Below are 25,406 nucleotides of genomic sequence, written 5' to 3'. Positions count from 1 at the left end.
TGTCAATCATGAGGGGTTAAACTCACAGGGATATAAACACTCCCTGACCACTGAAGCATGAGCTGCCAATGCAAACACTCCTCCCTATGCAAAACACTCTTCCTGCCCAGTGTGTGTGTGTGTGTGTGTTTGTGTGTGTGTGTGTGTGTGTGTGTGTGTGTGTGTGTGTGTGTTTGTGCCTCTCCTTCTCTCTCTCTCTCTCACACACACACACACACACAACCTACTGATTACTGATCATTCCAACTCCTTAACACAGGCCATTGTGGTTTGTTCATCATCAAAGGGTTTATGTGTTTAATATGTGAATGTGTGTCTTAACTGGACTTAATGTGTCACGTGGACTTGGACCTGCATGTAGATACTCAATGTGTGTGTGTGTGTGTGTGTGTGTGTGTGTGTGTGTGTGTGTGTGTGTGTGTTTTTTTGTGTGTGCCTGTATGTGTATGTGTATGTGTGTGTGTGTGTAGATGTATGCAAACAAATACACACCTAAATTTGTTTAAAGTTTCAAACAGCACTTCTCTCTATGGTAATTCGAGAGGACTGGACATAGATTTGGACTGAGAATTAGGGTTAGAGTCAGAGAATGAGGGTAGTTTGATAATTCATGATGAGGTTGTTAAAAGTCAGGCTCAGTTGATGAATATAATGAAATGTTTCTAAAAACAATGATATTTTATATTTAAATGTATATTGCCTGATTGTTGCCTCCCAATGAACAACCCCCTGAAATGAAGTGATCTATCCTATAACGCTATGTGTGTGTGTGTGTGTATGTGTCTCTCTGTGTTTGTGTGTGTGTGTGTCTGTGCGTGTGCGTTTGGTGTGTGTGTGTGTGTGTGTGTGTGTGTGTGTGTGTGTGTGTGTGTGTGTGTGTGTGTGTGTGTGTGTGTGTGTGTGTGTGTGTGTGTGTGTGGTGTGTGTGTGTGTGTGTGTGTAGTGTGAAACCTAGCTGGCCAGTGCAGGGGAGTTGAGCTGCTAACTTCAGGTCCTCATTTGCATGGGCAGGGTTGGCTGCTTCTGCTGCTTCCAGAATAGAGCAGATCCTCCCCAGGGACCTCACACACACACACACACACACACACACACACACACACACACACACACACACACACACACACACACACACACACTCACACACACTCACACACACACTCACACACACACACACACACACACACACACACACTCACACACACACACACACACACACACTCACACACACACACACACACACACACAAACACACACACACACACACACACTCACACTCACACACACTCACACACACACACACGCACACACACACGCACACGCACACGCACACACACACACACACGCACAGCACAGCACACACACACACACACACAGACACACACACACTCACGCACAGCACAGCACACACACACACACACACACACACACACACACTCACACACACACACACACACACACAGACACACACACACAGAGACACACACACACACACACACACATACACACTCTCACACACACACACACACACACACACACACACTACAGACACACACACTTCTATGGGATATCTTGCATCAACCCCATAGCTTTTATCTAGTTATTATACGGTTCCTCAAAATGTTGCAAAAAGTTCAGTTGATTTGAATGGGCCACCCCAACGTTCGGAGGTCTGATATTTCTTGGTATTGACTGCTGTGAAACATTAATGGCCACTGTCATTGGCAACAGGTTTTGTGCCTCTAATTCATTTTTCATATCATTCCACAAGTAGTCATTTAACGTGACCGAAAGTCATTGTAACCTGAAGTCAGAAAATACATTAAAAAGAGATATTTTGGAGGAATGTCTTCTATCATTTTGGCAAGTAACCGTATAGTACAGTTTTTCTCGATTGCTTACACACATTTTTTTAAAGCATGCCTCGTTTTCTCAAAACTCTAAACACAAATCCCTAATCCACTCACACAAAATGCAAAACCCTATATATCTCCTGCAAAATGCTACTTTGCTTTCAAAACAGTGTTATGTCACCTCAAACGGGTATTTTGTTTTCAAATGACAAACACAGACCATTATATGAGTAGACATTCTAAGCATTGATTGAACACTGATGTGCTCAATGGAAAACACTACTACCAGTATGAAGGCCTTATCAGGAGCATAATGCCTTTTCATGTTCAGTGTTACTGTACACTATGTAGTAAAATATAACTGTATAATGTTTTTACTCAAATATAAAACAACACACAAATATACAGTAACAACAAAAATATTCCTTTATTTTTTCCAAAAGTGCTGTAGCCAATACATTACAGCAAACACAACTGAATGTGTAAATGATTTGTACAGAACAAACAATAGGATATAGGCCAGTACAGTCAACAAAAAAAGAAAAATATAAAATAAAAAAGGACAAAAAAACAAGGCTGCATCCGGTTCTAGCTCAAGAACTCTCTGAAACAAACATGACAATATTGTATCAGAAATAGACCTACACAGTGTTGTGAAACACTTGAAAATAACATTGGATTGGATTACAATACAGTACAGTAATGTGTCAGTGCTGATAGGACGCAATCCGTTGTAGAAATGTATATGACTTGCACATAGTCATAGCATAATTGTTTGGCTCTGTCGGAGTTTCTGTCAAAAGGCACCCTGCTTCATTCTCAAGGTGTTCCGCCTTAGAACATGGTCCACTGTGGCTAGGCTCGCTGTATTGATGTTTAGGAATATGTCTTGGTCATCAATGGTTGCACTTTGTATGCACTTTTGTTGTACTATGCTCCTGGTAAGGCATTCAAACTAGTGTTTTCCTGCCATAGTAGTGTTTCTTACCTATTCTCTCTTCTGAATGTCCGGAGAATGGATGCAACTGAGAAGCGGCTTATGTTTGGTTGAACCCTCTGGCCAGCCTCCTGCATGGTCAAACCATGGTTGACCACAGGGTTGACCCCAGTGGCCCGAATCTCATCAGAGATAATGGCTCACCTTCTTGCTCTTCCTCTTCATCCTCTTCCTCCTTACTCTCGCCTCTCTGATCTCTTCTACCTTCCATGTTGCCATCCATTGTTCTCCAAACCAGGAGCTCACCTGTGGCCCTTATATTGCTAAAGCCTTGATTCCAAATTGCACATCAGCCTTGGAAATGGAAGTTTTGCCAATTGAATAGCAGTGTGTTCTGTCTGAACACAAGGAGGTTTTGGCATTGATGAAGTGTGCAAAGTAGAGAGGATGGTGTTTAGTGTTTTGAAGAAAGTGTGGTTAACAATTGAAATCTGTGTCTAAAGCAGATAATTGTGCTTATTGTTGAGCAGAATTGGTTTAGGGAGTTGGCACATGAGTTACAGGTTGTGGACATTGTGTCATAAGTTCCAGTTTTTGTGTGTAATCAATCGAGAAAAACTGTAAGCGGGATAATGCATAGTCCGGCGGCCATTTTCGTAAAATAAATCCCTTCAGGATGAGTCTTCTGCGCGTCGGGGTCCTGTTCGTCCCGTCGGGGTTTACTTTTCAATGATGACCGCCGGACTGTCCATTATCCCTTACTTAGCATATAGCACATCTAACCCTAACGCTTACTTAGCACGTAGCACACCTCACTTGGTAAATGAAGACAGTCAACCTGTTCAGTGTCTGATTTTAATTATTTTATCCAATGATTTCACCAAAGATGCGTCTGCATAAATCAAGATGGATCTGAAAGTCTATCTTTCCAATCTTACCCTAACACACACACACACTCTCACTCACACACACACACACACTCTCACTCACACACATATTCACACACACACACACATATTCACACACACACACCATGTCTGGCCCTCTGTGGTCACCATGCTAATGTTATTTCTGTAGATATTCTGGTCTTGTGCTACGCTAAACATGTTCAATTTAGAACGTCTAATTGTTGAAGGGATTTGGACAGAGTTGGTTCTGAAGTTACTGTGTTGGAGAAAGTAAGATCCATAGAAAGGAGACATATTTATTAAATTATATTAATTCATTCTTCATTAATTTAATGTGGTTGCAGTGTGACAGTTCTTGGACCAGACGGACATGAAACACCTCCTGCTTTCCTCATAGAGGGTAGCAGTACGCATGCACACACACACACACACACACACACACACACACACACACAAACACACACACACACTATGTTTGGCCCTCTGTCACTGTTACGACCCTGTGGGTCTTGATATGTATTCTTGCCCGTGTTTCTGTTGTGCTTTGTGTGTCTTACAGGCGGGTTGGCGCGCAGCTGATTGGGGCTCTTATTCCATTGGACGTTTAGAAGTCCCGACCCTTTAAAAGCAGCCCGATTACATCACACTAGGCCGTGCTTTGGGGATTGCTGATTCTTGTTGGCTGTCTCGCCACTTACCCCTCGCTGCCGCTAAACCCAGCCTCAGGCCTTGCCCGCGCCACTACCATCGGGTTCGCTACTCACCGGAGTGAGAGTTCGGGAGAGAGCGCTGGGATGCGGAGGCCTGTTCTCAAGGTTTTTGCGTGATGCGTTATTTTTGAGCGTTTGTTTATTTATTCATTCACTTGTAAATAAATTCACGGTTATTTGGATTCCGTTGTCAGCCTGTTTTTACCAAAACTTTGTCATGTCCTAAAGCCCTAGACAGCGACGTGACAGTCACACACACACACACACACACACACACACACACACCATGTTTGGCCCTCTGACTCTGCTCTGGTGCTATGCTAAACATGTTCAATTTAGAATGTCTAATTATTGAAGGGATTTGGACAGAGTTGGTTCTGAAGTTACTGTGTTGGAGGAAGTAAGATCAATAGAAAGGAGACATATTTATTAAATTATATTCATTCATTCTTCATTAATTTAATATGGTTGCAAGTGTGACAGTTCTTGGAGCATACGGACATACAGACACGTACTGAAACACCTCCTGCTTTCCTCATAGAGGGTAGCAGTGCGCTTGTTCTAGTTCTTTCCTCATAGAGGTTAGCAGTACGCTAGTTGTAGCAGTACGCTAGTTGTAGCAGTACGCTAGTTACAAGTTCTTTCCTCATAGAGGTTAGCAGTACGCAAGTTGTAGCAGTAAGCTAGTTGTAGCAGTAAGCTAGTTGTAGCAGTACGCTAGTTCTAGTTGCATCACTGAGGGGAGTTTGGAGGCAAAGCTGAACACCAGAAAGACAGACAGGAGAACAGTGACCTCATCAACACCAGAGAGACAGACAGGAGAACAGTGACCTCATCAACACCAGACAGACAGGAGAACAGTGACCTCATCAACACCAGAGAGACAGACAGGAGAACAGTGACCTCATCAACACCAGAGAGACAGACAGGATAACAGTGACCTCATCAACACCAGACAGACAGACAGGAGAATAGTGACCTCATCAACACCAGACAGACAGACAGGAGAACAGTGACCTCATCAACAAGACTCTTTATTGGTGCAGCATGAAGAATAACAGGACAGCATCATAGCTGAACATGAACACACTCATCACCCAACACATCAGGCAGACTGGAGGGATGGAGAGCAGACGAAGCCAGAGCGCCCTCTCCATCTCCACATGAGACACAGAGACTGTAGAGAGGAGAGAGAGTCCACTCCCATCCCACTGCTGTCTAGTCTGAGCACTGCTCTCTGCTCAGGATGCGTGTGACGCTCCTCTGGGAGCTGTGGCTGGCCTCACAGTGTGCTGAGCTGATCTGGGGCCAGCGGGAGGCGCTGAGAGTCAGGCTGCTGCTCCAGCTGTACAGGCCGTCCTCCCCCAGGAGCCCAGCGCTGGCCTCCCCGCCCTCCTCAACCCCCCCATCCAGCCTCCAGCTCAGCCTCCAGTCTGAGGGGTAGCCCCCCCTGGCCACACACACCAGCGTAGCACTGCGCCCCGCCGACACCTCCTCACGGGAGGGGGGCAACACCGTCAGCACGGGAGGGGTGGGTGCTAGAGGAGAGAGAGGGGGGGGGGGGGAGTGTGTGTGAGGGAGAGAGATATGGAAGGGGGGAGTTATATGTTAGTAAGGCAATAGTGAACACCTGGTGCAGCACATTTCCCTTCCTCAGATGACTAAGAATACAAAAACACAGTGAACTGAACCGTATAGGACTTTCATTCAGGCACTGACACAGAAATCTCACACCACACATTCAGGCACAGATGTGACACACACACCACACACCACACATTCAGAAGGACTAGAAAAGACCAAAAGAATGCAGGCAGACACTGAAGATTTACTGAACAAAAACATCATAGATTTATACACAGAACTCAGTTTGAAAGCCCCAATAAATAGGGAACTAGAAAGACCCTTCTGCAGTCAGTAGATATATTGAACAGAAAGACCCTTCTGCAGATAGCAGTCATATTGAACAGAAAGAGCCTTCTGCAGTCAGTAGATGTATTGAACAGAAAGAGCCTTCTGCAGACAGTAGACATATTGAACTAGAAAGAGCCTTCTGCAGTCAGTAGATATATTGAACTAGAAAGAGCCTACTGCAGTCAGTAGACATATTGAACAGAAAGAGCCTTCTGCAGTCAGTAGACATATTGAACAGAATAAGAACTCAAATTAAACTCTAATGCTGTAAAACCAGTCCACCTGTGTTATCACAAACAGTATGCTCACACCATTATTATTTCTTTTATAGGGCCAATGATTTTCCGCGATAACGGAAAACGGACGGAATTCGCGGAATGTAGGCTACCCTTTGAAACGGAATTGCAACTTTCAAACGGAAACACCATTTTGTGCATCAAAATCGCCCAAATTCCCCTGTATTTTGTCCTGCAAGACTGTATTTATTTCAAATAAGCACAACAACGATTGCAAGGATGAACAAACATTAATTTAAAAAAAATTGATGTTGATGGCTGGCAAACAACAATCTTAGAAGGTTTGGGTCACTTGTGGCACATATTATTTACTCATTTTAAGCTATCAATCTACCTCAAGGTGAACAAAATGAGCCGAAATGAAAAAAAAAACGGAATTCACCAAATGTGAAACGGAAAACTAATTGTTTTTAAACGGAAAATCATTGGCCCTACTTTTAGCAGACACGCAAATAAATTATTTAGTGAAATCATATTTTCAAGTTTGATTTAGTGATACAAGTAATGAATAAAGAAGAGAAACGTGTACATTTGAATGATTTTGCATTCATAAAGAGTGGCTAAAGCAAATAGAATGGCAGTTTAGGTTAAAGTGACGAGAGGTCAAATGATGGTGTTCTAAATTTGACCTTTAAAAGCGCTAAATCTGCAAAATCAGAGTAAATCTTATCCATCATTGTTGTCACATATTGTGTTGGAAATAGAACCTTGAGAACCCGAATGAGAACCTTCATTTACCAAGCTTCACAAAATAGATGTTTGAGTCGAATTCTGTAAATAAATACTTCAAACAGAAGGTAACTAGAAAGAGTACCCTAACCCTTGGTAAATATATCTGTATAGTTGAGTTAAGTTGAACAGAATGGTAAAGCAGACTTACTTCCAACTTCCAGTCTGCTGCCGCTGCCGAAAGTCCACCACAGTGACACAAACTCTGTGTCTGCCCTGACAAAAACCTCCTGCCTCCTCACTAGCAGAGAGGCTGCGCTCTTTCTACCATAGCCTTCCTGTTTACGCCCAAAACTGGACTCACTTTCTGCATAAACACACGAGCACTGCTTTGTGTCAATATTTACCAAAACACACATGCACTGCTTTATGTCAATATTTACCAAAACACACATGCACTGCTTTATGTCAATATTTACCAAAACACACCTGCACTGCTTTGTGTCAATATTTACCAAAACACACATGCACTGCTTTATGTCAATATGACCAAAACACACCTGCACTGCTTTGTGTCAATATTTACCAAAACACTTGTGCATGTGCTTCACAACCTGCTGCTAATTTTCCCACGCCATAACCCTGTTGCTAACTTATCCACATCCCAAACATACAGCTATCTTATCCACATCACAAACATACAGCGATCTTATCCACATCACAAACATACAGCTATCTTATCCACATCACAAACATACAGCTAACTTATCCACATAACATACCTGTTTATAACTTATCCACACCACAAATCTGCTGCTAACTGGTCACTAGCCTGCTGGTAACTAATCCACATCAGTCTCCTAAGTGCTTGCTCTTCATCTGTTATGGCTTTTGGCCCTGACAAGTGCCTTGAGACAATGTCAGTAGTTACTGATGCCTAGAGACAGTGTCAGTGTCAGTAGTTACTGTTGCCTAGAGACAGTGTCAGTGTCAGTAGTTACTGGTGCCTAGAGACAGTGTCAGTAGTTACTGGTGCCTAGAGACAGTGTCAGTATTTACTGGTGCCTAGAGACAGTGTCAGTGTCAGTAGTTACTGGTGCCTAGAGACAGTGTCAGTGTCAGTAGTTACTGGTGCCTAGAGACAGTGTCAGTAGTTACTAGTGCCTAGAGACAGTGTCAGTCGTTACTGGTGCCTAGAGACAGTGTCAGTGTCAGTAGTTACTGGTGCCTAGAGACAGTGTCAGTGTCAGTAGTTACTGTTGCCTAGAGACAGTGTCAGTATTTACTGGTGCCTAGAGACAGTGTCAGTGTCAGTAGTTACTGGTGCCTAGAGACAGTGTCAGTATTTACTGGTGCCTAGAGACAGTGTCAGTATTTACTGGTGCCTAGAGACAGTGTCAGTGTCAGTAGTTACTGGTGCCTAGAGACAGTGTCAGTGTCAGTAGTTACTGTTGCCTAGAGACAGTGTCAGTATTTACTGGTGCCTAGAGACAGTGTCAGTGTCAGTAGTTACTGGTGCCTAGAGACAGTGTCAGTGTCAGTAGTTACTGATGCCTTGAGACAGTGTCAGTCGTTACTGGTGCCTAGAGACAGTGTCAGTAGTTACTGGTGCCTAGAGACAGTGTCAGTGTCAGTAGTTACTGGTGCCTAGAGACAGTGTCAGTAGTTACTGTTGCCTAGAGACAGTGTCAGTGTCAGTAGTTACTGGTGCTATAAATATAATTGAATTGAGTTAAGTTGAATGACACAAACCTGTTGAATGCACACCAGGAATCTGCTGCTGCTGCTGCTATGCTGACATCACTACTACTGATTCAGGTCAAAATCATCCAGACACACTGAAACCATCTCACATTCAGAAGGACCAGAATTACCTCCTCACGTCATCTTTATGATTCCTCTGGACTTTGATCCTCATCAGCAGATTCACCACATCCCCCTCAGAGATAGTGAAGCTGCCCTCAATTGGGTCAGTTGGGCTTGAGTCTTCATGATGGACGATTCATATCCAGGTTGAGCTCCATGCCATATCATGTGAATTGATATTGTGAGATTTCATGTGTGTGTGTGTGTGTGTGTGTGTGTGTGTGTGTGTGTGTGTGTGTGTGTGTGCCACTACTAGCTCTGTGTGTGCTGCTGTCCCCAGCTGCTGCAGTGCAGTCATGTGTGGTCTGATGGAGGAGGTTTTTGTACGGCTCTCTATCACTGTGTGAACACGGGGCTAGTTCCACTGTACATGACACCCATGCAGTAGTAAACTCCAGCATCTTCAGTCTGGACTCCACTGATGGTCAGAGTGAAGTCAGACCCTCGGATTGATCCACCTCCACTGAATCTATCAGGAGTGCCTGAGTGACGAGTGTTGATACCATGCACAAGGAGTTTAGGAGCTTCTCCAGGTGTCTGCAGGTACCAGGACAGACAGTTAGCACACCCAATGAATATGTATCCAATTCCAGTGCTGGTTTTACACTTCAGAGTGACGGATTCTCCTGGACGAACAGCTGATGTAGCTGGAGTCTGAGTCGCAGTGAACTGACCCCTGGACTCTGGAGGTCAGATAATAGGATGTGTGTTTAAGAAATAGAGATTTTATATATTCTAATAATGATTACATGAATTGTCTGTTTTAGGTTAGATTTGCCTCACCTTGGAAGAACAGCACGAGGGTCCAGATCACCATGGAGATGAAGGTCATGGCTGAGGGATGAGTCTTCATGATGGACAGCTGTCAATCATGAGGGGTTAAACCCACAGGGATATAAACACTCCCTGACCACTGAAGCATGAGCTGCCAATGCAAACACTCCTCCCTATGCAAAACACTCTTCCTGCCCAGTGTGTGTGTGTGTGTGTGTGTGTGTGTGTGTGTGTGTGTGTGTGTGTGTGTGTGTCTGTGAACATGTGAACACATCCTTAAATCCCCATTTAAGCATGTATTGGCACATGTGTGTAATTATGCATCTATTGATAGAATAACGTTTAAATGATGAATGATATATTGACACCTTTATTTCAAGACGATGGTACAGCTCCAGTTTGGTATATCACCCTTTTGTTCCTCCACATAACAATACAAGATAAATAAGGTAATAAAATAACATTTACTTCAAATAAAAACACAACAGTCTTTACATAACTAATCAATGTAGTAAACAATATTATATTTTGTGCAACAAACAGTTTTTTTTAAATTGGCTCTGGCAAGAGCAATTTCACTGGACTGGATCCCCCCCTGAACCCAGTAATGTGTGTGTGTGTGTGTGTGTGTGTGTGTGTGTGTGTGTGTGTGTGTGTGTGTGTGTGTGTGTGTGTCTGTGAACATGTGAACACATCCTTAAATCCCCATTTAAGCATGTATTGGCACATGTGTGTAATTATGCATCTATTGATAGAATAACGTTTAAATGATGAATGATATATTGACACCTTTATTTCAAGACGATGGTACAGCTCCAGTTTGGTATATCACCCTTTTGTTCCTCCACATAACAATACAAGATAAATAAGGTAATAAAATAACATTTACTTCAAATAAAAACACAACAGTCTGTACATAACTAATCAATGTAGTAAACAATATTATATTTTGTGCAACAAACAGTTTTTTTTAAATTGGCTCTGGCAAGAGCAATTTCACTGGACTGGATCCCCCCCTGAACCCAGTAATGTGTGTGTGTGTGTGTGTGTGTGTGTGTGTGTGTGTGTCTGTGAACATGTGAACACATCCTTAAATCCCCATTTAAGCATGTATTGGCACATGTGTGTAATTATGCATCTATTGATAGAATAACGTTTAAATGATGAATGATATATTGACACCTTTATTTCAAGACGATGGTACAGCTCCAGTTTGGTATATCACCCTTTTGTTCCTCCACATAACAATACAAGATAAATAAGGTAATAAAATAACATTTACTTCAAATAAAAACACAACAGTCTGTACATAACTAATCAATGTAGTAAACAATATTATATTTTGTGCAACAAACAGTTTTTTTTAAATTGGCTCTGACAAGAGCAATTTCACTGGACTGGATCCCCCCCTGAACCCAGTAATGTGTGTGTGTGTGTGTAGTGAAACCCAGCTGGCCAGTGCAGGGGAGTTGAGCTGCTAACTTCAGGTCCTCATTTGCATGGGCAGGGTTGGCTGCTTCTGCTGCTTCCAGAATAGAGCAGATCCTCCCCAGGGACCTCACACACACACACACACACACACACACACACACACACACACACACACACACACACACACACACACACACACACCTGCACTGGCTGGGGTCATCCAGATGAACTGCTGCCTCCTGTAGGACACTCTGAGCGCTGGAGTCCCCCCTGCTACTGAGCACTCCAGCCCTTCAGCGCCCTCTGCTGGCAGGTCCAGGACTTGCACTTTCCCATTCACTCTGGCTTCGGTGGGCAGCTGCAAGCACGAAGAACACAGACATTCAAATTCACTTCATTAAATGATTTATGTTTATGATGTGTTGTCCTGACTAATGCTGTGTGCTGATAGGATGACTCCTGACTGGTGCTGTGTGCTGATAGGTTGACTCCAGACTGGTGCTGTGTGCTGATAGGGTGACTCCAGACTGGTGCTGTGTTCTGATAGGATGACTCCTGGCCGATGCTGTGTGCTGATAGGGTGACTCCAGACTGATGCTGTGTGCTGATAGGATGACTCCAGACTGGTGCTGTGTGCTGATAGGTTGACTCCAGACTGGTGCTGTGTGCTGATAGGGTGACTCCAGACTGGTGCTGTGTGCTGATAGGGTGACTCCAGACTGGTGCTGTGTTCTGATAGGATGACTCCTGGCCGATGCTGTGTGCTGATAGGGTGACTCCAGACTGATGCACGTATGACTGATCTGATTGCTCCTCCCTCTGCTTCTCCTCCCCTCCATCTTGTACTCCTCCCCCTCCCCTCATCTCTCTAGCAGCCCTTAAGCGGATAGGTCCCCCTTCTTGAGCTGGGTTCCACTCAAGGTTTCTATCTGCTTGCTCTAGTGCAGTGGTTCTTAACCTGGGTTCGGTCGAACCCCAGGGGTTCGTTGAGTCACTCTCAGGGGTTCGGCAGGGGTCAAGACACACACAGTATAGCCCGGATCACACTAGCAATTTTGGGCCGTTTTTATATATACCTATGTTTTGAAGAAATCATATTTTATTTTTCCAATTACGAAGGGTTCGGTGAATGCACTGATGCAGTTTGCAGGGTTCAGTAACTCCAATAAGGTTAAGAACCACTGCTCTAGTGGACTCGGGTCTTGGGCCTTGAGCTGTTAATGGTTCTAAATCATTTAATAAAATTGAAGAATTGAAATAGAATGAATTTAATAGAATGCATTTACCTCTTGCAACTGCCATTGTGTGTATGTCTATGCCAAACACACACCTTTCATCTGTACACGTCCCCCCCCCCTCCCCACACACAGACACACTCTCAGACACTACACACACACACACTCTCAGACACTACACACACACACACACACACACACACACACACACACACTTCAACACTAGCTCATTGCTAGCATGGAAGACAGGTGGAAGTGCAGGTGGAAGATAACAATCACAGACAGACTGTAGTCAGCCAAAGGTGCGAGGGTCTCTTCTGAGGAGAACCCTAGATACAACTGAAGACAAGACACAAACACACACACACACACACAAACACACAAACACACACACGCACAGAGCCACGGAGCCACGGACACACACACACAAAATAAAATGGGGAAGGAGAAGAGATTTGTACAAAAACACAACGTTTATTAGAATAAATACAAGTCTGGGGAAGAACTGTGTTCTTTAGGTAGAGAGAGAGAGGGAGGGATGGGGAGAGAGAGAGAGAGAGAGAGAGGGACGGGGAGAGAGATGAGAGTGGAGTTCTTGACACAGAGTTCTCGACAGTTCTTTATGGAGGACATTGGAATGGAGAACCATGTGGGTTCTTTAAGGAGGACAGTAGAGTTCCATGGGAGAGTTCCATGGGTGCAGTAGATGAACTGGTGGGTCAGCTGTCCTTCTTGCCGGACTTGAGGAAGGGTTGATGGAGAACATCATAGAGCCGCTTCGCCTGAGGAACACACACACACACACACACACACACCACACACACACACACACACACACACAAATATAAAATGTGTAATCTGTCATGAGGCAACTAATTCAATTCCTCTTTATGCCTCTCTCTTCCTCTGACCCCCCCCCCCCCCCCTCCTCTCTGTCCTCTCCATGACCTGCAGCTGACTGGCTGTCATCCCCCCCACCCCCTCCATCTCCCCATCTGAAGCTCGTCTGACTGGCTGTCACCCCACCCCACCCCATCTCCCCATCTGAAGCTCATCTGACTGGCTGTCATCCCCCCCCCTCCCTTGTCCTCTGTCTCTTCCCAGCTGATGGCTGTCATCCCCCCCACCCCCCCCCCATCTGAAGCTCATCTGACTGGCTGTCATCCCCCCCCATCTGAAGCTCATCTGACTGGCTGTCATCCCCCCCCCCCCCCATCTGAAGCTCATCTGACTGGCTGTCATCCCCCCCCCCCCCCCCATCTGAAGCTCATCTGACTGGCTGTCATCCCCCCCCCCCCCCCATCTGAAGCTCGTCTATCTCTATGACAGTGCATTATAACTCTATAACAATACTGTATATCAGAGCCTGATAGGTCTGTCAATTCTCTGAATCACTCTGCTCTTTTTCTCTTTTTCTCTTTCCTACATCCCTGGAGTTTTTTCTTTTTTTCTCTCTTCCTCTTCCTCTCTCTTTCTTTTTCCTTTTCTCTCACCTTCTGAGGACCCAGGCCAGGGCACAGGACCAGCTCTTCTTTAGACGCCTTTATGATTCCTTCTATCGACTACAGGACACACACACACACAAACAGAGGTATAAATTAGATCTATTCACACTCTGACCTGTGATACACTGATGAAGGTGATTTATGACCTGTGGAGGATTTAGAACTCGGTCCTCATCCAGACTCCATGATTAATACGCAGTCCAGTGTGTGTGTGTGTGTGTGTGTGTGTGTGTGTGTGTGTGTGTGTGTGTGTGCAGAGGTACGGTTAGGGTTAGACTCACTGAGAAGGTGGACAGCAGGGTAACGGCATCCGTCTTATTCACAGACTTCACTGTGGTCAGGCAGTCCGTCACCTGGACAACACACACACACACACACACACACACCACACACACGTTAGCACACCCATGCATGCCCACAAACACTCACGCTAGAGCATGGATCGGGCCGAATTTTTCTGTCCGAGCCCGACCCGCGTGAGACAGAGTAGAGTAGTATTTTTTTCCGAACCCGAACCGAGCCCCACGGAATCGATTTCTCAACTGTTCATACTAATGCCACATTTACGTACGTTTTTTATGAATAGCCTGGCTTTATTAAACTCGGGCATCAACAGATAAATGCTCGCTCACACAAACAAGCGCTGTTAAACGCACAAGCGTGCACAAGAAGGCCAATAAGCATATTTAAATTAAATGATTCACATTGCAAGAACGTGTTGTAAAATGGTGCGGCTCCTTTAAGAGCAGGGTGGGTGTGGTAGAGCTAGAGAGAGAGAACGGTGATGCTTAAGAATAGTTTGGATGTAGCGACAGGAGCTAAAAACGTATGTGCTGTAACAGTGTTAACCAGTGTGTGAAGAATAAATCCTCAGAAAGAATACAGTGGGCATTTATTTACTAACCAGCAGCAGATGGAAAGGAAAGGGAATTAACCGCGAAGTTAAAAACATGTAATACTAGTCTCCCCTGCAATCTCCAACTACGGTCAGAGACAGACAGCAGGAAAGGTTAACAAACGGAATGAAATAGCCCACACATTACACACGCTATGCCTTAATAAAACTTTATATGCTAAAAAGGAGGCACAACAGACAAGTTTCTTAAAAACTATCTACATAGTCCAACCATCGAGGTTTAATCCATGTTGTTGTGGAGACAGAGGATTGCATCAATCATATTTCATTAAAACTTCACACTTCTTACATTGGACATATCCAACAGCCTAATTAGAATCTGCATCGACTACTAAGCAGAAATATCTCCATACAGTAGATTTCCCTTCGTTTAGTATCGTTTTAAACTCTCCAGATGACAGTTTCTCTTTAACTTCCTCCGTGATGCCATTTTGCCACCTGTAATTGCGTTGTCACAGCTAGGACCTAAGCAAATTCCCGCCACGGGAAGAAGGCTGTTATCCTAAATGTGATTTATTTCAATTCTCAAAAACGAACTTCTGCATCATGTGAAGCAGACACGTTGACTTCACTTTTTATTAAGATATTTTAAATATGGAATGTTCAATGCATTATCGCGCTGATGTGTCCGAGCCCGACCCAAGGCCGATTATCATTTCTAAATATTTGTCCGTGTTCCTGCGGCTAACCTTGTGTGTGTGTGTGTTCCTGCGGCTCACCTTGGACAGGTAATCCTTCTCCACCTGCTCCTTCAGCACGTCTGCAGGCTTCTTCTCATAGGACTTATACGTCTCCAGGTAACGACCTGCCTCGTCTGGGCTGATCACACACACACACACACACACACACACACACACACACACACACACACACACACACAGCATTTTATTATAGATAAAGAGATTTTATTCATCCCCCTTGAAGGAAATAATCCATTCATTGGCAGTGAACAAACACACACTAGGGGCAGTGAGCAATGTGACCACAAACACACACACACAGACACAGACACAGACACAGACACAGACACAGACACAGACACAGACACAGACACACAGAGCAGTGGTCAGCCGCTGGGGAGTAGTTCAGTAAGGTGCTGGTCCACAGGATCAAACCCGCCCCATTCGGCTCACGTCTCTAACCTTAAGCCATGGCTGACACCCCACACACAAAACACACACACAGCTCAAACACACACCGCTCACATACCTCACACACACAGCTCAAACACACACCGCTCAAACACACCTCACACACACAGGTCAAACACACAGCTCAAACACACACCGCTCACACACAGCTCATTCCTTCACATGTGAACACAAACACACACAGCCCCTCCCCATTCTTTTGCTTCTCATCATCATCATCATCATCATCATCACAACCATCACCATCAATCATCATCTCTGGGGAAAACCTCTCACCTCCAGGCCAGTATGAGAGTGCAGTCGACCATGATGCTAATCCGAGCCAGTTCCCTCAGAACATGATGGGGGTCTTTCTGAGGGAGGGAGGGAGAGAGGGAAGGAGGGAGGGGGAGAGGGAGAGAGAGAAAGAGAGAGAGAAACTTTTAAAACACCATTTGAAAACCATCGAATCAGTTGAATCCACTCCCACATGACCCTCATGACGCACTAGCCGTTATAATAGCCGCTATACTAGCCGTTATAATGGCCGTTATAATAGCCGCTATAATAGCCGTTAGCCCTGTGAGACGGGCAGCAGAGAGGAAGAGGGTCGAAGATGAAGTGTTCAGTCACTCACCACGTCCACCAGCACCAGCAGCAGCCTGAGAGAGAAGCAGTTTCCCAGCAGCTTCAGACGCTCATGGATGTAGTTAGGGTTCAGATTATGGTACCGGACACTGGGAGAGACACAGGGGGAAACACAGGGGGATGGGTTAGCAGAGAATGGACTGATCGATTGATGCATCCTTGACCAGGACAGATAACTCACTACGTCTCTTAGTAGTGTGATAGCTATGCAGCCTATTCTTCTCTTAGTAGTGTGCTAGCTATGCAGCCATCTTTCTCTTAGTAGTGTGCTAGCTATGCAGCCTATTCTTCTCTTAGTAGTGTGATAGCTGTGCAGCCTATTCTTCTCTTAGTAGTGTGCTAGCTATGCAGCCTATTCTTCTCTTAGTAGTGTGCTAGCTATGCAGCCTATTCTTCTCTTAGTAGTGTGATAGCTGTGCAGCCTATTCTTCTCTTAGTAGTGTGCTAGCTATGCAGCCATCTTTCTCTTAGTAGTGTGCTAGCTATGCAGCCTATTCTTCTCTTAGTAGTGCGATAGCTGTGCAGCCTATTCTTCTCTTAGTAGTGTGATAGCTATACAGCCTATTCTTCTCTTAGTAGTGTGATAGCTGTGCAGCCTATTCTTCTCTTAGTAGTGTGCTAGCTATGCAGCCTATTCTTCTCTTAGTAGTGCGATAGCTATGCAGCCTCATCGTCTCTTAGTAGTGTGCTAGCTATGCAGCCTATTCTTCTCTTAGTAGTGTGATAGCTATGCAGCCTATTCTTGTTTCCCTCAACACTAAGGTCTGAACAATAACAGACACCAACACTGAGGTCTAAACAATAACAAACACCAACACTGAGGTTTAAACAATAACAGAAAACAAACACTGAGGTTTAAACAATAACAGACACCAACACTGAAGTCTGACTGAGATCTAAACAATAACAGACAACAACACTGAGGTCTAAACAATAACAAACACCAACACTGAGGTCTAAACAATAACAGACAGCAACACTGAGGTCTAAACAATAACAAACACCAACACTGAGGTCTAAACAATAACAGACACAAACACTGAGGTCTAAACAATAACAAACACCAACACTGAGGTCTAAACAATAACAAACACTGAGGTCTAAACAATAACAAACACAAACACATCCCCTCTAATGTCAGACACACCAGAGAATGAGAATATAAGTGGTGCAGCCAGGAGAACACATACACACACACACACACACACACACACACACACACACACACACACACATATATATACACAGACACACACACACACACACACACACACACACACACACCTGAGAAAGAGAGCACAGGTGGTCCGCCCCAGGACATAATCAGGCACTATATCTCCAAACTCCCAGGGTACACTCCTCACAAACTTCAAGATAGGGTTTCCTCTCTGTGGACACACACACACAACACACACACACACACACACACACACACACACACACACACACACACACACACACACACACACTGATTAGTACCAATACAAATTCATTTTTTGAGATGAAAGAGAGTATATAGTTGTAAGGGTTAGTGAAGTGTAAATTAAACTGTGTGTGTGTGTGTGTGTGTGTGTGTGTGTGTGTGTGTGTGTGTGTGTGTGTGTGTGTGTGTGCACCTGTCTCGGACTGACGATGATGCTGCTTCCTGAACCCAGCTGGTATGGAGCGACACTCGGAGCGCCCTCTGACCTCTGACCTTCCTCCTGCCTTGGCGTCTCGTCATCGCCCGCTGCCAAGGCAACTGCGGACCCCACCCCTCCGCTCCCGTCTGCCTGCTTCTGGGTATTCCCCGACACCCCCTCGGAGGTGGACGGGGGTAGGATTAGCTCCTTGCTCTCGGTCGATGGGCCGCTACCCGGACAGTCCTTCACCTGAGAGTCCTTCACCTGAGAGTCCTTCACCTGAGAGTCCCTCACCTGAGAGTCCTGCCTCAGATCCCCCACCGCAGCCCCCCCTCCCTGCGGCGGTGGGCGACCTTTGCTTTGGATTATGAACTCAGCGTAGGAGAGTGGCTGACCGGTCGGCTGTGGAGCTAGGGATCCTTCCGGGTCTTTCTGACCGCCTGCAGTCGAGGCTTTGAACAGTGGACGGACCTGCGCAGGCGGACAAAAAGCAACATCAAACTTCTGAAAACTGTGTGCAGGGCTATGTTTCACTTTGTGAAATAAAATGGCTGCATAATCTTTGTACATTTTTAGATGAAGGCTACAACATTCTATGACAGGAGTCCCACTTGTAGGCCAGTGTGTTTGGATTAATTCATGTGCACGGAGAGCAGTAATGTACAAGTCGGAGAGCTAAACTAACTGATACGTTCCTAAAAACGAAATAATCGGCAGTCGTGGTGTGATTTAGCAGAGTTCGAGAGATTCTCAGAGAGTTCTGTCTGTGTGCCCTCCGGGTGATTATCTAGCCTAGCAGATGCTGTCGACGTGTAAAACTAACATTACAGTTGTAGGCCTATGGAGGGTGATTATCTAGCCTAGCAGATGCTGTCAAAGTGTAAAACTAACATTACAGTTGTAGATCTATGCAGGGTGATTATCTAGCCTAGCAGATGCTGTAGACCTGTAAACTAACATTACAGTTGTAGGTCTATGGAGGGTGTTTATATCTCCCCTAAAGTTACACCAAGGGGCAGTAACGTTAGTTGCTGACGTTACTGTCCCCGTTACTTTTAAAAACAGAAACCTGCAGGCTTACACATAGACATAAGATCAGGGCATTCTTAACTTATCTGCTTTAGTTACAACAGTACAATTATTTAAAGTTAGCTTTCAAAGTTCGGCTACATGAGGAATGAAGGAACGGAGAACCCTTTAACAACAACTGGGGTTACAGATTTCCCTAACGAACTTACCGGCGATCTTTCTTTGGTGAAAGTTGAGTCATCTAAATTTATGTTAAACTTCTTTTTCTCCATTGTGAAGTGAATCCTTTACACACACACGTTTGAAAGTACAGCGCGAAAAGTGTCAATGTTGTCCATGGACATGTTTTGTTTTTCTTATTCTTTGGTCCTTGCAGGAAACGTGCGTTAGTGTTGCAACATCGCCCTCTGTCGTAGTGGTGGGGATACGATGCGATTTCAATACATTTAGTAGGCAAGCGAACTGCAGGATCATATCAATCTTTGCATTTATAAACATTGTGTTACAAAGTGAGTATCGTAGTTTTAGTTTTTTTTTCTTCACTGTATATTTACTATATATAAGAACTAAATTAAATCAGCTCTTGATTTTCTTTGTCATTAGTGCATAGTGGTCATGAGCCTGTTACTGTCTCACACATAGACATATATAGATGTCTATGGTCTCACACATAGACATATATAGATGTCTATGGTGTTACACATAGACATTTATAGATGTCTATGGTCTCACAGACCAAGCAGTCATCTAAAATGCTTATGCTTTTTATGTAAAGCACTTTGAACTGCAACTCTTGTACGAAATGTGCTATATAAATAAAGTCTTACTTACTTAGCATTACCTTTTACATCCCATTCACTCATCTGGCAGAGAGCTTCATCCTCACCTTTGATCCTTTATCACACTAATCATGCTTAAACAGAGAGGACAGGACAGCAACAGGCATCATATAGAATAACAAGGAGAATTGGAGTTTAAAATGGTGGAGCCTTCTGCAGTAAATTGGAGTTCAAAATGGAGGAGCCCTCCGCAGTGAGTTGGCCTCTGTTGAACTCAGTCCAGGCAAAATGATGAAATGATTCTTGCACAGACGCTCAGTCAGATATTGTTCTAAAGTTTTATTTTTTAAATGTATTTTGTCAACAGTAAACATAAGAAATAAATAGCACAGGACCCTGATATCCAGTATGAAATAGTCAGGATGATAGAAACACACAAACAGGACAGAGAGGCAGAGTTTTCCTATGTAGCGTATGAGCAAACATATCTGTGTAGCATATGAGTGTGTGTGTATGTGTGTGTGTGTGTGTGTGTGTGTGTGTGTGTGTGTGTGTGTGTGTGTGTGTGTGTGTGTGTGTGTGTGTGTGTGTGTATGAGCAAACATGTCTGTAATGTGAATGTCTGTGGAAGTGCTGACTTCGTATGGTGAACATGGCAGACAGAACTTGGAGTTTCAGAAAAAAAAGATCGTCGGAGGGCTTAGAAACCGGAGTGAATTCTATGAAGCGTCATACAGAGAGCTTAGAAATCAGAGTGAACTCTATGTAGCGTCATACCAGGCTAATATGCAGCAGCTCGCTATAGGAATCATCAAAGTAACGTCCACTTCAGACCCTTTTCAGACTATCACTGGTGTTTCAGCTCAGGGCTTCATCTGTGTACAAGTTGGAAGTTGCGGGGAACAGGAGGTGTTGTGTGTTGAAGGCACATATTGGCTTGCATGCACTTTACTGCAATGGCTTCTCCTCACATTCGTTCAGAAATGTACAACATTGCATTTCTTTTTTTCTACCATAACGCTTCACATCTCGAGACATCATCAAACAGGCTTCAGACACATTCACCCTGATCCAGCATATATATATATATATATATATATATATATATATATATATATACTAGCAATCATAAACGTGCAACCTTACTGTGAGTCATGTACAAACCAACATTATTTACTTTCATTAAAAGGGTCAAAGTGCAAAGTCCAGTAAGTGCAAAAAAAACGGTTCTCTGTAACACAGAGGACACAGCTGCTGAGGCTGCTCTTTTGTCCCTCCTCACTTGCCGTCACGGGTCACTGAGTAGGGGATGTGATGACTAATGCCTGTGATATCTCCACTGACATGCAAGAGAACCCACATTGTCACTCAATGTCACACTGCAATGCTCTTTCACCCAAGAAGACTACAGCTACCACAATGCACCGGTGTCTCACATTACAAACGCCTGTTTGGATTAGGTGCTTAACGAGGCAGCTGGTACGGATTGGCTGGGAATTCCAAATGTATGCTATTTCTATTTCTGTGAGCATGGCATGTCTCTTTGTTTGTGTGTGTGTGTGTGTGTGTGTGTGTGTGTGTGTGTGTGAGTGTGAGTGTGTGAAGTTGAACCACTCACAGCCTTGACTGTTCACAGTGTAGCCATAGACCCTGTAGTCACTCAAACATACACACACACACAAACACACACACACACACACACACACACACACACACACACACATACACACACAGCTTTCATGGCTTGTAACCGATGGCTCTCTGCTGCACACACTTTGGCCCTCAGTGTCCACATACTGTATGTTTCATTATACAACAATTTATTAATCTCTGATTGGACGTGAGGCATTCCATGAGGCAGTTTATTAATCTCTGATTGGACGTGAGGCATTCCATGAGGGGGGATATCCTGGCACAACCCCACTCTTCACCGCAGTAATCACTCCATGTGACGTCAACATTCCATTCAGTCTTAAAATGCACAAAAGGGGGGGCAACGTTTGAATTTTACATTTGACAGTCTGTGTGTGTGTGTGTGTCTCATGTGTGTGTGTGTGTGTGTGTCTCATGAGTGTGTGTGTGTCTCATGTGTGTGTGTGTCTCATGTGTGTCTGAACTTTACATTTGACAGTCCGTGTGTGCGTGTCATGTGTGTCTCACAATTTTTGAACATTATATTTGACAGTTCGTGCCTAACCCTAACCATACCAACCTCAAACATACACACACACACACACACACACACACACACGGTCTGTCATCATCAGACACATTACGCAGAATCACACACACACACACACACACACACACACACACACACACACACACACACCACACACACACACACACACACACACACACACACACACACCTAACCCTACAGACAAATCAGAGCCGTGCCCTCTAGTCCCAGCATCCAGCACAGAGCAGCTCCACTGCGTCCTCAGGGTCTAATAGCAGAGCAGCTCCACTGCGTCTCTCAGGGTCTAATAGCAGAGCAGCTCCACTGCGTCCTCAGGGTCTAATAGCAGAGCAGCTCCACTGCGTCCTCAGGGTCTAATAGCAGAGCAGCTCCACTGCGTCTCTCAGGGTCTAATAGCAAAATACTGCAGTCTTGGACGGGACGGGTCTGGACTGGTTTATTTGGACGGGTCTGGACCGGTCTGGACTGGTCTTACGGGATTATAAAATCAAAGCAAAATATTTGTGACTGTGAGTGAATGTGTTCATGGTTGGTCTTGATAGAACACAAAAAACAATAAACCACTCACACACGCACACACACACACATAACACATGAAGTCAAAAAGCTATGTTGGTTGTGCATCAGCATTGTGCCTCAAGGCTTCAGAGAGTTCTAGAGGAACAAACACACTTCCATAAAAAAGCTGTCTCAAGTGTGTGTCTACCAGGCCTCCACACACACACACACACACACACACCTCTCCACACCCAAAGGTCTAGGATTGATCTGGAAACAGAGGAGTCTGGGATTGATCTGGTTATCCGACTGAAAACAGAGGTTATGATTACTACGATTATCCTACTGGAAATGATGGCTGTTATTATTATCGTCGTTATCTACTGAGTGATGGGTGCTTGCTTTTTATCGTCGTTATCATCGTCAGCAATGTGTCTGTGATGGAATGCTGTGCTTGACTGGAAGCCACACTAACAGCTAGCAGCTAACAGCTAACACGGCTGATGATAGCCGCTGGATATGACTGGTAGCCACACTAACAAATAATAGCTAACCGCTAACAGTTAACAGAGCTGATGGTAGCTGCTGGATATGACTGGAAGCCACACTAACAGCTAACCGCTAACCGCTAACAGCTAACAGGGCTGGATATGACTGGAAGCCACACTAACCGCTAACCACTAACAGCTAACAGGGCTGGATATGACTGGAAGCCACACTAACAGCTAACCGCTAACCACTAACAGCTAACAGGGCTGGATATGACTGGAAGCCACACTAACAGCTAACCGCTAACCACTAACAGCTAACAGGGCTGGATATGACTGGAAGCCACACTAACAGCTAACAGCTAACCGCTAACAGCTAACCACTAATAGCTAACAGGGCTGATGATAGCTGCTTGATATGACTTGAAGTCACATTAACAGCTAAGAGCTAACCGCTAACCGCTAACAGGGCTGATGAAATCTCATTTCAGCTGGATTGTCTTTTGTGGCTTGGAATGTAGTTTATGCGTGTTGTATCATGGTTTCATGTGTGTGTGTGTGTGTGTATGGTTTGTGTGTTTGTCTCCCCTGTACGTCGCTTTGGACAAAAGCGTCTGCTAAATGACTAAATGTAAATGTAAATTGTGTGTGTGTGTGTGTCACACGGCCAGGTCGTCCTGTCGCACGCGTCCGCTGCTGGATGCGCTGGCCTTGCTGAGTCGCCGCTTGTCCTTCAGCAGCGCCGCGTGGAGCAGGGCGGGGCTGGGGGCGGGACTAGAGCCGGGGGAAGGGCAGCCATTGGGCAGGCCGTTGGCGGGCGGATGCTGGTAGGACATGCGCAGGAAGTCGGGGCTGTGTGTGGGCCCCATGTGTCGCTCGGTGGCCATGTTGGCGGAGTTCTGCTGCAGAGCCAGACGGGTGCTGAAGGGCTGGCAGGAGGGGGACGAGTGTGTGTGTGTGTGTGTGTTCGCCTGTGCCGACGGATGAAGGTGGGAGTGAGGAGGAGGAGGAGGAGGATGATGGTGATGATGATGGTGGTGGCGGCCAGACGCCGGGGAGCCGCGCGACGCCGCCAGGCACTGGTGGAAGTCCGGAGGCGGTGTGCACCCGGGGGAGGGCCGGGAGCCGGGCGTGTCCACGTTCTCCATCCCCATGGAGCCGGTCGCCGTGGCGATGGCTATGGCAGCAGCACTCTTGTGCTTGGCGCTGGCGCTGGCCACGCCGGCACCGTGGAAGGCCTGCTTGGCGGCGTACCTCCGGAGGCAGCCCCTCACCTGCTTCCAGCCCAGGTGGTAGAGCTCCACCACGCTGAGGAAGAGGGACACCCCGGCCACGGCCAGCATGAAGACGATGAAGATGTTCTTCTCCGTGGGCCGGGACATGTAGCAGTCCACCATGTTCTTGCAGGGCGGCGTGGTGCACTTGTACTCGGCCTTGAGGAAGATGCCGTAGATGAGGTACTGCACCGTGACGAAGCCCACCTCCATCACCGTGCGGATCAGGATGCTCAGCACGTACGTCTGCAGCAGCGCCCCGCGCAGACGGATCTTTCTGGAAGCGTCCGGCGGCACGCCCCCTACCCATCCTCCTCCGCTCGCGTCGCGCTCCTTCTGCTCCAGGTACTCCTTCTCCCCTCCGTTCCCCCCCCTCGTCGTCCCCGTCCGTGTCTCCCTCCGCGTCGTCGGCGTCGGCGCGCTCCCTCTCCTCCTGCTCCCTGCACTTCCTCTTCTCCTCCATGCGCACGGTGTGCATGGCGTGGCCCATGTAGATGAGCGAGGGCGTGGACACGAAGACGATCTGCAGCACCCAGTAGCGGATGTGCGCGATGGGGAAGGCGCTGTCGTAGCAGACGTTCTCGCAGCCCGGCTGCAGCGTGTCGCACATGAAGTCGGACTGCTCGTCGCCCCAGCTGGACTCGGCCGCCGTGCCCAGCACCAGGATGCGGAAGATGAAGAGGATGGTGAGCCACACCTTGCCCACGGACGTGGAGTGCTCCTG

The 25,406-nt window shown here is 45.7% G+C and overlaps 2 protein-coding genes and 1 pseudogene across 2 annotated transcripts; all 3 read right to left on the bottom strand.

Moving 5' to 3' along the window:
- Positions 1-5,421: 5,421 nt before the first annotated feature.
- Positions 5,422-10,015, bottom strand: LOC116223556 (immunoglobulin kappa light chain-like). Its single transcript, XM_031580694.2, has 4 exons — positions 9,934-10,015; positions 9,500-9,833; positions 7,496-7,533; positions 5,422-5,943 (listed from the first exon to the last, which is right to left on the bottom strand). The coding sequence occupies exons 1-4, from the start codon at positions 10,001-10,003 to the stop codon at positions 5,624-5,626; spliced, it is 762 nt and encodes a 253-aa protein (XP_031436554.1). The 5' UTR covers positions 10,004-10,015; the 3' UTR covers positions 5,422-5,623.
- Positions 10,016-13,044: 3,029 nt separating this feature from the next.
- ercc1 (excision repair cross-complementation group 1) lies at positions 13,045-19,839 on the bottom strand. Its single transcript, XM_031578434.2, has 9 exons — positions 19,650-19,839; positions 18,406-18,882; positions 18,074-18,177; positions 16,779-16,878; positions 16,439-16,515; positions 15,731-15,830; positions 14,377-14,448; positions 14,084-14,152; positions 13,045-13,372 (listed from the first exon to the last, which is right to left on the bottom strand). The coding sequence occupies exons 1-9, from the start codon at positions 19,710-19,712 to the stop codon at positions 13,310-13,312; spliced, it is 1,125 nt and encodes a 374-aa protein (XP_031434294.1). The 5' UTR covers positions 19,713-19,839; the 3' UTR covers positions 13,045-13,309.
- Positions 19,840-23,898: 4,059 nt separating this feature from the next.
- Positions 23,899-25,406, bottom strand: part of LOC105890422 — a 2,508-nt pseudogene continuing 1,000 nt past the window's right edge.

Source organism: Clupea harengus, chromosome 2 (genome assembly GCF_900700415.2).
Source record: "Clupea harengus chromosome 2, Ch_v2.0.2, whole genome shotgun sequence".
Lineage (NCBI taxonomy): Eukaryota > Metazoa > Chordata > Actinopteri > Clupeiformes > Clupeidae > Clupea > Clupea harengus.
Note: the sequence above shows the minus strand (reverse complement) of the source record. Positions and strands in the feature narration are given on the sequence as shown.